Source organism: Pongo abelii, chromosome 8, assembly GCF_028885655.2.
Source record: "Pongo abelii isolate AG06213 chromosome 8, NHGRI_mPonAbe1-v2.0_pri, whole genome shotgun sequence".
Lineage (NCBI taxonomy): Eukaryota > Metazoa > Chordata > Mammalia > Primates > Hominidae > Pongo > Pongo abelii.
This window is the reverse complement of record NC_071993.2, coordinates 109,715,143-109,732,685: the sequence shown is the minus strand read 5'-3', so window position 1 is coordinate 109,732,685 and position 17,543 is coordinate 109,715,143. Positions and strand designations below refer to the sequence as shown.

General features: G+C 45.9%; 1 protein-coding gene across 3 annotated transcripts in view; it reads right to left on the bottom strand.

The window, feature by feature from the left end:
- Positions 1–14,357, bottom strand: part of WBP1L (WW domain binding protein 1 like) — a 76,242-nt gene extending 61,885 nt beyond the window's left edge. Inside the window, exons 1-2 of one of the 3 annotated variants that reach the window (XM_054521593.2) lie at positions 13,740–13,866; positions 5,462–5,582 (exon numbers count right to left, since the gene is read on the bottom strand). In XM_054521593.2, the coding sequence (XP_054377568.1) occupies positions 5,462–5,485 (24 nt within the window). In that variant the 5' untranslated portion in view covers positions 5,486–5,582; positions 13,740–13,866. 3 annotated transcript variants of the gene reach the window in all.
- Between the last annotated feature and the right edge of the window lie 3,186 nt (positions 14,358–17,543).

Below are 17,543 nucleotides of genomic sequence, written 5' to 3'. Positions count from 1 at the left end.
AACCCAGTCTGTACTAAAAATACAAATATTAGCTGGGCATAATCGGTGCACGCCTATAGTCCCAGCTACTAAGGAGGCTGAGGTGGGAGGGTCACTAGAACTCAGGAGGTCAGGCTGCCATGAACTATGATCGTGCCACTGCACTCCAGCCTGGGTGACACAGGGAGACCTTGTATCAAAAAAAAAAAAAGGCTCAGAAATCATCTTCCCCTCAGAACAGGAAGTGCCAAATGGAGGTTGGGGACAGGAGTCAAGGATCCCCCTCACTGCAGCACAGTATTGTTTACGAGAGCAGACAGAGCCACATGTGGTCTAGCCCTGTGGTCAAGATGGGTGACGACCCCCATACTTGACAAACAGCGCCCGTCCACATTGGTGGTGACCCCATCACTCTTCTCACTCAAGGGCACAATGATGTGCAAACAAGAATAATAGTATCGCTGGGTGCGGTGACTTGTGCCCATAATCCCAGCTACTTGGGATGCTGAGGCAGAAGCACTTGAGGCCAGGAATTCAAGACCAGCCTGGGCAACATAGCAAGACCCTGTCTCTATAAAAAAATTAAAAATTGGGCTGGGCGTGGTGGCTCACGTCTGTAATCCCAGCACATTGAGAGGCTAAGGTGGATGGATCATTGAGGCCAGGAGTTTGAGACCAACCTGACCAACATGGCAAAACCTTGTCTCTATTAAAAATACAAAAAAATTAGCTAGGTGTGGTGGCAAACGTTGGTAATCCCAGCTACTCATGGGGCTGAGGCCCGAGAATTGTTTGAACCCAGGAGGCAGAGACTGCAGTGAGTTGAGATTGTGCCACTACACTCCAGCCTGGGCAACAGATCGAGACTCTGTCTCAAAGATATGGAGTCTCGCTCTGTTGCCCAGACTGGTCTCAAACTCCTGGGCTCAAGCGATCTGCCCACCTCAGTCTCCCAAAGTACTGGGATTACAGGCGTGAGCCAGTGGACCCAGCCTGCAGATCCTATTGATGTGAATGTAAACTGATACAACCATACCGGAGAACAACGTGGCACTATCTACTCCAGCCTTTAAATGTGCGTACCCTATACCACACAATCCTCAGTTACACTTTTAGAAATCCAGCACAATTGCAAAAAGAAATAAGTACAATGTTCAACATAGCACTGTGTGAAATGGCAAAAACTCCATTAACAATGGAGAAGTGTTTAAATAAATCACGGTATAAAGCAACAGCATACAGGTATTTTAAGAAATCAGAGGAGTATCTACAATACGGAAATTAGTCCACAGTATATTAAGGTTAAAAAAAAATGCATGTTGTAAAATGCTACATTACAAATGATCCCTTCCCCCCACCACCCCCCGAGACAGAATCTTGCTCTGTCACCCAGGCTGGAGTGCAGAGGCATGATCTTGGCTCACTGCAACCTCTGCCTCCCGGGTTCAAGTGATTCTCCTGCCTCAGCCTCTTCAGTAGCTGAGACTACAGCCACACGCCACAATGCCTGGCTAATTTTTGTACTTTTAGTAGAGACGAGGTTTCACATGTTGGCCAGGCTGGTCTCGAACTCCTGACCTTGTGATCCGCCCACCTTGGCCTCCCAAAGTGCTGGGATTACAGGCGTGAGCCACCGCACATGGCCACATTTCTGTTTTTAAAACAAAGAAAGAACCCTACCCGTACCAAACAATTTTATGGTTGTCTATATATATATGTATGTATATATGTATATAAATTGTTTATATATGAATATTAATATATCTATGAATACGCAGCATAAGCAGAAAAACCACCAAAAATGCATACCAAACCACAAACTTTCACTTTCTACTCTAAACTTTTTTTTTTTTTTGAGACGGAGTCTCACTCTGTCGCTCAGGCTAGAGTGCAGTGGCGCCATCTCGGCTCACTGCAAGCTCTGCCTCCCGGGTTCATGCCATTCTCCTCCTGCCTCAGCCTCCCGAGTAGCTGGGACTACAGGCACCCGCCACCACGCCCGGCTAATTTTTTGTATTTTTAGTAGAGACGGGGTTTCACCGTGTTAGCCAGGATGGTCTCGATCGCCTGACCTCGTGATCCACCCGCCTCGGCCTCCCAAAGTGCTGGAATTACAGGCGTGAGCCACCTCACCCGGCCAACATTTTTAAATCTTTCTATTATTTAACACTGTTATGAGCATGTGTTGTTTTTGCATAATTAAAAAAGAATGTAGGCTGGGCACAGTGGCTCACACCTGTAATCCCAGCACTCTGGGAGGCCAAGACAGGCAGATCACTTGAGCTCAGGAGTTCAAGACCAGCCTGGCCAACATGGTGAAATCCCGATCTCTAATAAAAATACAAAAATTAGCCAGGCATAGTAGTGTGTGCCTGTAATCCCAGCTACTCAGGGAGCTGGGGCAGGAGAATCGCTTGTACCCAGGAGGCAGAGGTTGCAGTGAGCCAAGATCGTACCACTGCACTCCAGCCTGGGCAACAGAGCAAAACTCCATCTCAAATAAAAAGTAATAGTCCTAGCTACTCAGGAGGCTAAGGCAGAAGGAACACTTGAGGCCAGGGATTCAAAGCTGCTGTGCACTATGACTATGCCTGTGAATCACCACTGTACTCCAGCCTGGGCAACATAGCAAGACCCTACCTCTACAAAAAATAAAACAAGGCCGGGTGCAGTGGCTCACACCTGTAATCCCAGCACTTTGGGAGGCTGATGCAGGTGGATCACGAGGTCAGGAGTTCAAGACCAGCCTGACCAACATGGTGAAACCCATCTCTAGTTAAAATACAAAAATTAGCTGGGCATGGTGGTGCGCACCTGTAATCCCTACTGGGGAGGCTGAGGCAGGAGAATGGCTTGAACCCAGGAGGCGGAGGTTGCAGTGAGCCAAGGTCGTGCCACTGCACTCCAGCCTGGGCAACAGAGCGAGACTTCGTCTCAAAAAAAAAAAAAAGTGAAAGTTATTTTAAAGCTGGGTGACAGAGCAAGACTCCGTCTCAAAAAATAAATAAATAAATAAATAAAACAAAATTAGCTGGACACTGTAGTGTGTGCCTGTAGTCCTAGCTACTTGGGAGGCAGAGGCAGGAGAATCGCTTTAGCCCAGGAGTTCAAAGCTGCAGTGATCTACGATTGTGCCACTGTACTCCAGCCTGGGCAGCATAGCGAGACTCTGACGCTAAAAAAAAAAAAAAAAAAAGTAAAAAGGGGCCTGGTGCGGTGTCTCATGCCTGTAATCCCAGCACTTTGGGAGGTCGAGGCAGGTGGATTACGTCAGGAGTTCGAGACCAGCCTGGCCAACATAGTGAAACCCTATCTCTACTAAAATACAAAAATTAGCTGGGCATGGTGGCACACGCCTATAGTCCCAGCTACTCGGGAGGCTGAGGCAGGAGAATAGCTTGAACCTGGGAGGTGGAGGTTGCAGTGAGCTGAGATCGCACCGCTGCACTCCAGCCTGGGCGACAGAGCAAGACTTCATCTCAAAAAAAAAGGTGAAAGGTATTTTAAAGCTCAAATAAAAGCAGCAATCAGCTCTAAGGAAGAAAAATGGAAAGTCAGCCATAGTGCCAAATCATACTGGGGTAGGTTTTATGCTCCTCACCCCCTCCCAAATGTAGCAAAGGGATTTGCAAAACTTAAAGACAAATTATCCAAGGAAAAAGAAAGGAGTAAGAAGGATGAACTCACACTATTCAATTCTGTATTTAAGTTCCAAAGAGCTACGATATTCCAACATCCTGGTGTAGAAAGCCAAATAGTAATTTCTTCTCCCAAATGAACTACTAAGAGAGAAAAATATTTAAATCTGATCAATAAACTAAGCTGTGGTTTTTTTCCTTGTTGTTTCTGTGTTTGATGAAACTGCCAGGTGGGATTTTAAATAAGGAAAATAAATTAGGAAATGGCAAACCAAAAAGCAACATGTAGAATTTTGAAAAATACGAATATTTTCTCCATGAATGCACGCCTCTGATCTGAAAGAATGTGTAATAAAAGTGTTACAACATAACATTTGTCTTGCTAGATATTTAAAAATCAAAACAGACATGTTTTTGTAACTCTCCATTCTAGGACCCACCCTTCCAAGCCACAGATATTCTTGTAACATCTTACATTTATTTTTACCTCTTCCAAAAATGTTTAAGTTAAATTATTTTAAACACCTGAGATCTTGAATCAAAACTTAGCTTTGGCACTGTGAGGACGACAGCACCAGGAGCAGAAGATAAACATCTCCTCTGATTTCCCACAGAAGAAAGTGTGGAAAGGAGAAAACCAAAAGTAAATAAATCAGAGCTATGGGAATGTAACTGAGTAAGCAAGCATATCCCAAAAACCCAGACCATGCAAGACGGGCGATCTACAAGTCTGAGAGGATGACCTACTTAATCCCCAGATCAGGAAAGCTCAGAATTGTATCAACAAGCCTTAAAATTCAATAGGATGGGATTTGTTTCCCCTTTCTTGACCTCCCAGGTTGCAATGTTCTGGATTTACTTGTGTTTCTTTGTTTGTGGTTTCCACATAGCATGCAGTTTTCAGGCCAGACTTTGCTCCACCTAGTGGAACTGAAAAGGATGTTTCAAAAGGGAGGTGCCCACAGACCAGACCTCAGCCTGTCTACTGTATGCCACCAAGGAGACAAGCCACCAAGACCCTCTGTTGCTGTAGCGTGTGCCTTTAGTCCCAGCTACTTGGGAGGCGGAGGCAGGATAATCCATCACTCAGTGGCTGCTCTTACTGGCTGTGCAGTTACAGTGGGATCAGCGGCCCCAGTGGTGTCCATGACTGGGGTAGTAGGAGCAAGGAACCAACCCAAGCCATTCTACCACCTGGAATCTGATGATCTCCCAAGTGTTAGTCCTAATGGCTGATGGCAGGAAAGGAAGAGGTCTTCTCAAGGGTATGGGTGGACAGGCATTCAAAAGACAGGTGGTTTTGAATCCAAAGCCATGCAAGATACCCACGACAACAACAAAGACCCGACGGCTCAAACATCCACAGATGAGCTGCCTCTTGGGGGCCTGAAAAGAGGACTCTCCTCAAGACACAGCCACCCTGAGGTCCAGGACACTTAGCTTCTCTTGTGACAGACCCTGAGAACACCTAATGATTTCCACAGGCTAAGCGTGCGTGAGAGCAAACCAACATTCCTGAGGCCGAAAATCAGAGTAGAGCCAGGACTTGGAATGGGGAAAGGAAAAAGCTCTAAGAACATGACTCAGTTCAGATTGGTTGCAGGACTATGGAAGACACTGAGAAAATAAAGTAACTGACCATCAGGCTTTCACTGGGACCAAAGCAAATCATGTTCTTAAAATAAAACCACAGAGCAGATCAAAGCAAGAGGAAAGAAAGTTCAAGATGGGGTAAATAAGGGAGGCTCACCTGCTTACCGAATCACAGATCAAAAAAATGTGTTTTCAAAATGTTTGATGTTGGCTGACAAGACAGAGCTGACTGACCACATATATCAACAAACCTGAAAGGCAGTGAGATTCGGCATATCAAAGCTTCAAGTCCCACCGAAAACTTGCTGTCCCAGGTTATTTCATACACTTCACAACGCTATGTTGTTCTTGCAGGAAGGCTGACCCCAAGCTCTGCAATAATGAACAGGACCTGGTAAGGCCACAGCAGGTCCCACTAAGCCAGGATTTCTCCACCTCGGCACCACTGACATTCTGGGCTGGAAAAGTCTTTGTCATGGGGGGCTGTCCTGAGCATTCCAGGATGCTAAGCAGCATCCCTGGCCTCCACCCACTAGATACCAGTGGCACTCCCAAGCTGTGACAGTGACTAATGTCCTCTGGAAGAACAAAATTCTCCCCAAACCTAAATTCAGACATAGAACAGAATCAAGAAAGTCACTTGCAAAATCTCCAGATCTCAGTTCCTGAAGTTAGTCTGGGAGCTGACACTAACTTACAAACCATAATACACTCTGAGGACTGCCAATAGCAATAATGGTGATAATTATTATTATACTTAATAATCACTGAATATATTCCAAGAGCTTTACATATATTATGTCTTTTCACCTCACGACAACCCCATACTAGTACAATTCCCATTTTATAGACGAGGAAGCTGAGGCATAAAGAGGTTATGTAACTTGCTCAAGGACAGTATCAAGTTTGAAACTCAGGTGGTCTGACCCCAGAGCCCATGACATGACCACTAGGTTTGACTGTACCAAACCCTTACTCTGGAAAGTTGTTAGATCAGTATCCTCCAATATGTAGTCACTATCTACATACAGCTATTTAGTTTAAATTATTTTAAGTAAATAAAACATTGGCCAGGTGTGGTGGCTCACACCTGTAATCCCAGCACTTTGAGAGGCCAAGGCAAGCAGATCGCTTGTGCCCAGGGGTTCAAGACCAGCCTGGCCAACATGGTGAAACTCCATCTCTACAAAAAGTACAAAAATTAGCTGGGTGTGGGTGCGCACCTGTAGTTCCAGCTACTAGGAGGGCTGATATAGGAGGTTTGCTTGAGGTGGGGATTGTAGTGAGCCGAGATTGCACCACTGCACTTCAGCCCAGGCAACAGAGGGAGATCGTGTCTCAAAAAAAAAAAGAAAAAGAAAAAAGAAAACCTTGATTGGGCGCAGTGGCACACACCTGTAATCCCAGCACTTTGGGAGGCCAAGTTGGGCAGATCACCTGAGGTCAGGAGTTCAAGAACAGCCTGGCCAACATGGCAAAACCCCATCTCTACTAAAAAATACAAAAGTTAGCTGGGCATGGTGGTGCATACCTGTAGTCCCAGCTACTCAGGAGGCTGAGACAGGAGAATCACTTGAACCTGGGAGGCAGAGGTTGCAGTGAGCCAAGATCATACCACTGCACTCCAGCCTGGGCGACAGAGTGAGACTCTGTCTCAAAAAAAGAAAAGAAAACCTTATGGTAAGTGAAATAAGCCACAAAAGACCACATAGTTTACCATTCCATTCCCTTTATATGAAATGTCTAGAATAGGCAAATCCATACGAATGGCAAGTAGATCAGTGGTCACTAAGGGATGGAAGAAAAGGGGCTAGAAAGGGAAGTGACTGCTAATGGCTATGGGGTTTCTTTCTGGGGTAAAGAAAATATGCTAACATTGGGCCGGGCGTGGTGGCTCACGCCTGTAATCCTAGAACTTTGGGAGGCCAAGCCGGGCGGATCACCAGGTCAGGAGATCGAGACCATCCTGGCTAACACGGTGAAACCCCGTCTGTACTAAAAATACAAAAGATTAGCCGGGCGTGGTGGTGGGCACCTGTGGTCTCAGCTACTTAGGAGGCTGAGGCACGAGAAGCGCTTGAACTCTGGAGGCGGAGGTTGCACTCCAACCTGGGCGACGGAGCAAGACTCCGTTTCAAAAGAAAAAAAAAAAGAAAATATGCTAAAATTAGCACTGATAGTCACAAATTCTGTAACTATGCTGAAACACCAATTTATGTATACTTTAAAAGGGTGAATTTTTTTGGCATGTAAATTATCTCAATCAAGTTTTTTTTTTTTCTTTTTTTGAGACAGGGTCTCACTCTATCGCCCAGACTGGAGTGCAGTGGCGTGATCTAGGCTCGCTGCAACCTCTGCCTATGGGGCTCAAGCGATTCTCCTGCCTCAGCTGGGATTACAGGTGCATGCTAATTTTTGTATTTTTAGTAGAGATGAGGTTTCACCATGTTGGCCACGCTGGTCTAGAACTCCTGACCTCAAATGATCCACCCACCTCGGCCTCCCAAAGTGCTGGGATTACAGGTGTGAACCACTGCGCCTGACCTGATTATATCTCAATAAAGTTGATATAAAAAATTAAATATGGGCAGCCAGGCGTGGTCGCTCATGCCTGTAATCCCAACACTTTGGGAGGTCAAGGCGGGCAGATCATCTGAGGTCAGGAGTTCGAGACCAGCCTGGCCAACATGGTGAAACCCCGTATCTACAAAAAAAAATACGAAAAAAATTACCCAGGCATGGTGGCAGTGCCTGTAATCCCAGCTACTTGGGAGGCTGAGGCATGAGAATCACTTGAACCCGGGAGCCAGGGGTGGCAGTGAGCCGAGACTGCACCATTGCACTCCAGCCTGGGCAACAAGAACGAAACTCCATCTCAAAAAAATAAATAAATAAATAAATATGGAGGGCCAGGAACAGTGGCTCACACCTACAATCCCAGCATTTTGGGAGGCTGAGGCAGGAAAATCACTTCAGCCAAGGAGTTCAAGACCAGCCTGGGCAATATAGTGAGACTTCCTCTCTATAAAAAAATTTTTTTAATTAAAAAAAATCAGGCCAGGCATGGTGGCTCACGCCTGTAATCCAAACACTTTGGGAGGCCAAGGTGGAAGGATCACCTGAGCCCAAGGAGTTCTAGGCCAACCTGAGCAACATGGTGAGACCCCCATCTCTATTTAAAAAAAAAATTTTTTTAGAAGAGAGAAAAAAAATTAAATATAGGGCCAGGTGTGGTGGCATGCACCTACAATCCTAGCTCCTTGGGAGGCTGAGGCGGAAGGATCGCTTGAGCCCAGGAGTTCAAAGCTGCAGTGAGCTACGACTACACCACTGCATTCCAGTGACAGAAACTCTATGGGCAACAGAGCAAGATTCTGTCTCTAAAAAATAAAAATATGTAAACAAACAAATATGTTTCAAAATTAAATATGTTTCAAAATTCAGTTCCTCAGTTATCCTAGCCACATTTCAAATGCTCAGCAGCCACCTGGCTAAGTGGATACTGAATTGGACAGCACAGAGAGAGATCATTTCCAGCATCACAGAAGGTTCTACTGGATGGTGCAGCCTTAGATGAATGGATGAAAGGCCTCCTGACCATGTGACAACAGCCTCTCTTTCGAGCCTCCCCCACTTCCACACTCCTCTACACATCCACGCACAAAGCTTCTGCCACAGAGTACATGTCACCTCCAAACACACTCTCCATTTTCATTCTTCCACACTGGAATCCATTTTTTCCCTTCCTGGTCCGTAGATACTCTACTCATCCTTATCAACCTTTAAAGTCCTGAACAAATGCTTTTTCCTTAATGAGGTTCTTCCTAGCACCCCATCTTCCTCCTGCCCTAGCAGAATCAGTTGCTCTGACAGTCCTTTGTTTGTACTTCCATTTCAGCAAAACCTCTGGATTACAATTCACTGTGTGTGCTATCTGTCCTTGCCACAAGATTTCCAGCTCCTGGGCAACAGGGATTCCATACTCATTTGATGGTTCCCAGGGCCTAGCAATAATAGCCTGCTGCAAAGAGTAGACATTTCAGTAAATGTCCATTCTTTGATGCCTACTGAATTCCACTGAAAGAGTTTACAGAAACTCAAGGTGCTGATTTTACACTTTGGTATATCAAACGCACTAAGAAGGTGACGTAAAAGGGATTAGAATCTGGAAGTCTCGCATCCCACTATTGTATAAGAAGGAATGATGGTAATGGCATTGAAATACCATTTGTAAGAAAGGAGAATGGAGTAGGGCTTCCAGACTGAAAACTGGGAATGGAGGTGAGTAAAGGTAAGGTGGGAACCAAAGGGTATACCATTGAGGGTTAGGTGGGAAAAAACAGCAGGAACTGGGGCCCCCATCCAGCTCAAAGGTTTTTTTTTGTTTGTCTGGTTTTTTTTTTGAGACGGAGTCTCGCTCTGTTGCCCAGGCTGGAGGGTGCAGTGGCGCGACCTCGGCTCACTGCAAGCTCCGCCTCCCGGGTTCACGCCATTCTCCTGCCTCAGCCTCCCGAGTAGCTGGGACTACAGGCACCCGCCACCATGCCCGGCTAATTTTTTGTATTTTTAGTAGAGACGGGGTTTCACTGTGTTAGCCAGGATGGTCTCAATCTCCTGATCTCATGATCCACCCGCCTCGGCCTCCCAAAGTGCTGGGATTACAGGCGTGAGCCACCGTGCCCGGCCCAGCTCAAAGTTTTAAGCTTGGCAAAGGAAAGGTAAGGACTGCATCTCTAGAGATTCGTCCCTAAACCACTGGCCGAGTTACCCTATGAAAAAAAGACATTTCTACCAAAACTTTGTTTTAAATAACATAGTCAAATATTCTGTTTAGGCCGGGCACGGTGGCTCACGCCTGTAATCCCAACACTCTGGGAGGCTGAGATGGGCAGATCACTTGAGCCCAGGAGTTCGCAACCGGCCTGGGCAACATGGCGAAACCCCATCTCTACAGAAAAATACAAAAATTAGCAGGGCGTGGTGGCATGCACCTGTAGTCACAGTTACTCAGGAGGCTGAGGTGGGAGGCTCGCTTGAGCCTGGGAGGTCGAGGCTGCAGTGATCCAAGATCACATCACACACCACTGCACTCCAGCCTGGGCAACAGAGTGAGATCCTGTCTCAAAAACAAAACAAAAACAACAACAAAAACAAACATTCTGGTTAAATCTAAACAACCGAAAGAAACTCTATGTATCTCAATGATAATTTAACTGGAGGAAACAAATGCCAAGGCTGTTGGAGCCTTACTATTTGGAGCCTCTACTGTTTTCTCATTCTTTTTTTTTTTTTTTTGAGACGGAGTCTCACGCTGTCACCAGGCTAGAGTGCAGTGGCATGATCTTGGCTCACCACAACCTCTACCTCCCACATTCAAGCGATTCTTCTGCCTCAGCCTCCCAAGTAGCTGAGACTACAGGTGCGCCACCATGCCTGGCTAATTTTTGTATTTTTAGTAGAGATGGGGTTTCACCATGTTGGCCAGGATGGTCTTGATCTCCTGACCTTGTAATCTGCCTGCCTTGGCCTCCCAAAGTGCTGGGATTACAGGGGTGAGCCACTGCGCCCAGCCTTTTTCATTCTTTATAGATTTAAGGATTCATGTCTGTGAGTTGTAATGTCATAACCTGTAGGAGAGTTAAGTCTAAGTTCCTAACCACAGAATGAACTAGCTGATGAACTTTCCAGGGCCCGCCTGCATAACAAGAAATGGCTGTTTCAGTGCAGAGCTGGTAACAGGGAAAGCAAGTTGCCTAGTATCATTTATTTCTGATGGTAAATGTGTACGTAAAAAAAAGATTGTGTATGTAAAAAAAAGTGTATGTAAAAAAAAGACTGTATTGTAAGTAGATCAATTTTGTGGGAGAAATGCAATAAGGTACCAATACCATTATTCGATACGGAATGAGTACAGTAAGTCCTCCTGAATTCAAAGTTAGCTGGACTTCATTGTTGAATTAAGGACAGTGGGTACTTAAAGTATGCCCTGTGCCAAAATGGCCTTGGGATTTTTTTTTCCTTACTGATTTGTACAAGCAACCCCTTCCCCCACCCCCCCAAAAAAACCCCAAAAAAATACACTGACTAAATTACGGTGGATTCAGAGTTAATAATTATATAGTAACTTGCATTCCGAAGGTTAAAATTCAAAACAGAAATCTCACTATAGATATCTAGTACTCCCGGACAGAAAGAGACAGGGGTATAAGGTGGGGGATGGAGTTGTATAGGGAGCGTCAGGAGTGAGGTTATGTGGGGGCTGGTTAGGAAGAGGGCCACTGCTCATTACAAAAACTTTCCCTTCTCTGCAGGAATTGTAACTGTGTAACAGCTGTTGGTCAGTGATAGCATTCATCCAAATGGAACAAAGTACAAAAGACACCTGTCCCCAAAATTAAGTATTAGAAGTGCCAGAGATATAAGAAAGCAGCCTGTGGTTTGCAAACTCCAATTAGGATATAACATTAACAATCCCCTTCCACATCTTCACAACACCTCCCAGGCTCCAGGACCTGGTAGGAACCTCCACTTTCCATCATCCCCCTTGCTGAAAAAGTGGATCTAGTTCCTATCTTTACCAGCCCATCTCCAAAGGCTTTGACATTCCTAAACCAACCCTCTACCGATGTTATTTATTGGTTACTGGGGACAGCCTTTTCAAGATACTTACAGAAACAGACATGTGCAAAGGAAAAGTAAATTCTGTATTTACTATATTCTATATTTTGTTGTCAATACCTATACTTTACCAGTCCTGAGGGCTATAACTTTTCTAGTAAACAAAGAAAATATATTTCTTCTGCCAGTTTATGATTTCCACTGGAAAAACAACCCCAATAAAGGCTAAAACAGAAGGGTCCCAACCCTCGAAAAGGGAATACACTGGGCTAGAAAATGAGCTCCATTCCTTTCACATGGTATTTCTAATATACACAAACATATCCTGAGGAAAAATTAGATACTTCAATGCATAAATAAATTGTGGTATACAGATAACGGAATGTTACTTGGTCATAAACAGGAATGAGGTACTAGTACATGCTACGATGTGGATGGGGCTTATAAACATTATGCTAAGTGAAAGAAGCCAGGCACAAAGACCACATATTGTAGGATCCCATTTATATAAAATATCCAGAATAGATAAATCCATAGAGACTGAAAGCAGACTGGTGGTTGCCAGGGGCTGAGGGAAGAGGGAGACAGAGAGTAACTGCTTAGTAGAGACGAGGTTTTCTATTGGGGTGATGAAAATGTTTTGGAACTAGATAGAGGTGGTAGTTGCACAACATTGTAAGTGTACTAAATGCCACTGAATTGTTCACTTTAAAATGGTTTTTGTCATGTGAATTTCAACTTATTTTTTAATCAGTATTTTAAAATAAGGGATAATGGGCAAAACAAGATGTATCTGTGAAAAGGCAGCCCTAAAACTCCTAGAGAAAAAATAAGTATTTTTGCTGGCACTCAGTTTCTGCTCTTGTTCACAACACAAGTTCAAGCGCTAAGTTGTATAGACTTTGCCATTACGCTATGCGTCTATGTGTGTATGCCTTTCTGAAAAAACGGGGAAAAGAACAGAAAGTGAAGAAAAAAAGAATAATAAAGCTTTGCCAAATGCAAGGAAGGAGGGGTGACTGCCCCCACTGCACCCCACCCAACTTGGCACCAGGAGTAACGCTCCCATTAGGGTTTCGAAATGCCAGCTGGAGCTGGAATCAGCACAAACAAGCTTCTCCGCCTGGATAAAGAGCAAGCCACCCAGCAAGAAAAGCTAGGGTGCTCCATTTGCTGCCCATATTGGCATCAGAACCACCCTCTGGTCAAAAGCCCTGAGCTGGCTCAGATCAGCATCCGTGACTTGCTCTCCCAGGCCAGCCAGCCTAACAGCAAGAGCTTGTTACAGCTCAAGTGTGCTCCTCCTCCTGAGGGGTTCCACTCTGTTTCATCCCACCTGCCTTCTGAGAGTCCTGCCTCCAACCAAGGGCGCCATGGCTTACAGATTTAAAAATGGGGCCAAGTCTCTCCCAGGAACATAGTAATATTTTTTTAAACGGACTAAGATGCCCTCGGGGGACTAAGATGCCCCAGTCCATCCTGAAAGAAATATCCTCTCAGGATCCCCTCCCTCACAGGCCATCTCAATAGCCTGTGTACCCCTACACACACAGACGTACATACTGCATTGCTGCCTGGGACACCTGCTCCACAGAGGGACACAAATAAGGCCCACATCCCCAGCTTGGCACCCCTATCCAGCCACAGTCACCCCAGCCCACCTAACCAACCTGCCGTCTCAAACGCCCCTCACTCGCTTGGCATCATGCCTCTGCCACCTCCTTGACATCAAAACTGTCACAGGTGTCCCTCAGCTAAACACCGACGCCCCTTTAGATCCTGTCCAAGCCAGGCACAGACGCCCCTCTCAGGACCCCTCAACTCTTGGCAACAACACTCCTTCAGACCCCTCCAGCCAGGCCTCGACGACCCCCAGGACCCAGCATGGCCCAGACGCCCCCTCCCCCTTACCTGCGGGGGTTCAGCCCTGGCTGACAGGGGGCTGGGCAGCGCCTGGAGGAGCAGGAGCGCCATGCCACCCAGGAGCCTTCTCCTCTCCATCCCCCTCCTGCTCCTGCTCCTCCGCCACAGCGCCGCCACCTCCCTCCTCCTCCTCCCTCTCCTCCTCCCTCTCCTCCTCCACCCTCTTCTTCCTTCTTCCCTTCTTTTCCTGTTTGACTCTCCCCTCCCGCTTCCGGCTCTGCTCCACCCCGCCCCGCGCAAAACACCCTCCCAGACACGCGAGAGACTCTCCAGTTCCAGCGCCTCATTGGCCCTTGCCCTTTGTCCATTGATCAACGTAGCTGTCGATCAAATATAAGTCCAGCCTTCTCTTGAAGACGACGCGATCTAGCCAATAAAAAGTAGGAGGAAGCCGGGCCATCTTGAATGCTGCGAAGAAGCGTAAAATGCGTCCCAACCCGCAGAGAGTGGCGGAAGCGGCTTCTTAAGGGGGCGGGGCCACCCAGGTGGATGGAAAAGTGTATTTCTGATGTAGCCATCTTGAGTGTGGCGGAAGTACTAGTTTTCCAGTTTTCCACAGCAAAGAAAGAAAAGAGGTATAGTGTTTCTCAAGGGTGTTGGAAAATAAATTATTCCTGAAAGGTAACCAGGCGCTCCTGAAGAGGAAAACAATTGCAATGTAAAAATCTTTTAATGTCTTTTGTCTTGAAGCACAGCACTATTACCAGGATGCCTCTCTTGGTCTCAACTGCCCAAATAGCAGCTTAGGTCCGTTTGAATTCCCTAGAAGATAGTACCTTTATCTGAGGCATAGTGCTTCGTCACCCCAAGTTCGACGGACAAAATTCTGGTTCTACTTCACAAATTGCTCTGAAATCCATCATCCATTGCTTCAATCCATGTTCTTCTAGCTAAATACAAATGGCTTCCCTGCTGCCCTGCAAGTTGCCAATTCTTCCTCTCAAATTTCCGCCACACACTACAACCGTACCACATTAAAGCAAATATTATTATATCATGGCCTCTTCTTTTAAATACTTCATCTACCTACAGAATAGAGAGTCCAAACTTCCCAACACGTTCCTCTCTGTGACTTCGTCCCTGTCTACTTCTCTTTATCTCACCTCTCACCACTACATTTTCCCACACATTCCACTCACACTGACCACTGAAGAGATGCCCAGTAACTTCATTTACATATTACAGATACAGATCCCTGCTTACAAACTCCTAGCCCCCACTCCTTGCTGCTGCTTCTGGATTCTTGTAACACTTACATCTGCCTGCCTGGTTTGCAGCTTTTTGTACAGCATACCAGGTCTTTCTTCTTCTTTTAAAGCCTATAATATCCTGTACAAGGCTCAACCAGAGCTTGATCAATGTTGGTAAAATAGCCAGGTGTGGTGGCTCGTGCTTATAATCCTAGCCCTTTGGGAGGCTGAGGCAGGTAGATCCCTTGAGCTCAGGAGTTTGAAACCAGCCTGGGCAACATGGCGAGACCCTGTCTCTACAAAATAAAAAAACTAAATTAGCCGAATTAGCCAAGCATGGTGGTGCACACTTGTAGTCCCAGCTACTTGGGAGGCTGAGATGGGACAATCACCAGAGCTAACCAGATTGAGGCTGCAGTGAGCCTTGATTGTGCCACTGTACTCCAGCCTGGGCAACAGAGTGAGACCCTGTCTCAAAAAAAAACCCCGTCTCTACTAAAAATACAAAAAATTAGCCAGGAGTGGTGGTGCATGCCTGTAGTCCCAGCTACTCAGGAGGCTGAAGCAGAAGAATCGCTTGAACCCGGGAGGCAGAGGTTGCAGTGAGCCAAGATTGTGCCACTGCACTCCAGCCTGGGTGACAGAGTGAGACTCTGTCTCAAAAAAAAGAAAAAAATAAGTTGGTAAAATAAATGGACAAAGGAAGACCCATGACAAATAACACAGTTGACTATAGCAGTCAATTTCCTCTCAAAAACCTGTCAAAGTGTTTTACAGCCTGGCCCAGTCTAGCCCACATCTGAGCCCAGAGGGAGCTGTTCTTGGCTTAAGTATTGGAAAAATGGGAAACAGGTAGGAGTTAAGTCAGTTTTCCCTCAGCTTAAGAAAGTCCATAGTTCTGCCTCTATCTTGATCCTGCTTTTCCAAGTACTATAAAAAGTGACACGTATTTTTGCCAATCTCTCATTTCTTAGAAATTTATCCAGGCTCATGCCTGTAATCCCAGCACTTTGGGAGGCCAAGGCGGGTGGATCACCAGGTCGGGAGATCGAGACCATCCTGGCTAACACGGTGAAACCCCATCTCTACTAAAAACATAAAAAAATTAGCCGGGCGTGGTGGCGGGCTCCTGTAGTCCCAGCTACTCAGAAGGCTGAGGCAGGAGAATGGCGTCAACCCAGGAGGCAGAGCTTGCGGTGAGCCGAGATCGCGCCATTGCACTCCAACCTGGGCGACAGAGCCAGACTCCACCTCAAAAAAAAAAAAAAAAAAAGGAAATTTATCCATTCCATAAGTCAAGCTCCTTAGAGGAGAAGTAAAAATTGAGTACTAGGCAAGGACCAAAGTATTTTCATGGCACAAGGTCTCTAAATCCTGGCCTCAAAAAGTTGTAAGTCTTCCACATAAAGGCTAGGTTTCATCACCACTAAGAAACCCCAGGTAGGGTGTAGCAGCTCACACCTGTAATCCCAACACTTTGGGAGGCCAAGGCATGGGGATTGCTTGAGGTCAGGGGTTCAAGACCAACCTGGGAAACATAGTGAGGCCCTCTGTCTACAAAAAATTTAAAAATTAGCTGGGCATGGTGGCATGTACCTGTAGTCAGGAAACCTTTAGGATTCTGGTTCTAGCCAGGATTGAGGAAAAGACTTTGGATCAAAAGGAAGCTTCTATACCTCTTCTTCTTCCCTTCCTCCTCCTCTCCCGAGCAATGGAACCTTTTACCCATGCTATTCTAGCCAAACTCAGGAAAAAGAAGCTACTCGGGAGGCTAAGGCAGGAGGATCACTTGAGTCCAAGAGGCTGAGGCAGCAGTGAGTCATGATCATACCATTGCACTCCAGCCTGGGCAAGAAAGTGATACCCTCTTTCTCTCAATAAATAAGAAACCACAATTCAGTTTGGCAAACACAGGGGATTTTGCCCCAACTTCCCTTTCTCCTTTTACCTGAAAGCTCAAGCTGAGCTATTGGATAGGACAGTCTGGATTAGCACTTCCCACACCAAGGCTTTTTAGTAACCTTAACTGCCTCTCATTCAACATCCTACAGCAGCCAACTCAAAGAGAGATGTTACAAAATGAGACTGAGATGCAGTTTGAGTGACCACTTTTTAGAATGTCCCTGAACATTATAGCCACCACATACCTTCCAGACATTTCCAAAAGAGCGGTTGTCTATAAGAGAACAGGAAATCCGAGAGGCTTGAGGAGCTGAGAAGGAAGGGGAAACGTTGTAGGTTCTGAAAGAACATCAGTCAGGAGTTGTTTCCAAGCTCTACTGGCTCTGGTAATGTTTCTCTTTTCCTATTTGCTTTTGGAAATAAAGCCAGGTCTCCTGTCCTAAAGAAGCCAGTTCAAAGACAGACTTTTCTGTTCAGACACCAGCTAAAATCAAATTGCATATGCTACAACATGGATGAACCTTGAAAACATTATCCTAAGGAAAGAAACCAGACACAGAGGGCCACATACTGCATTACTCCACTTACATGAAATGTTCAGAATATGCAAATCTCTAAAGACAGGAAGTGAATTGTGAGGCGCTGGCAGGTAGGGAGAATGTGGAGTGACTGCTAATGGGTATGGGGTTTCTTTTGGGGC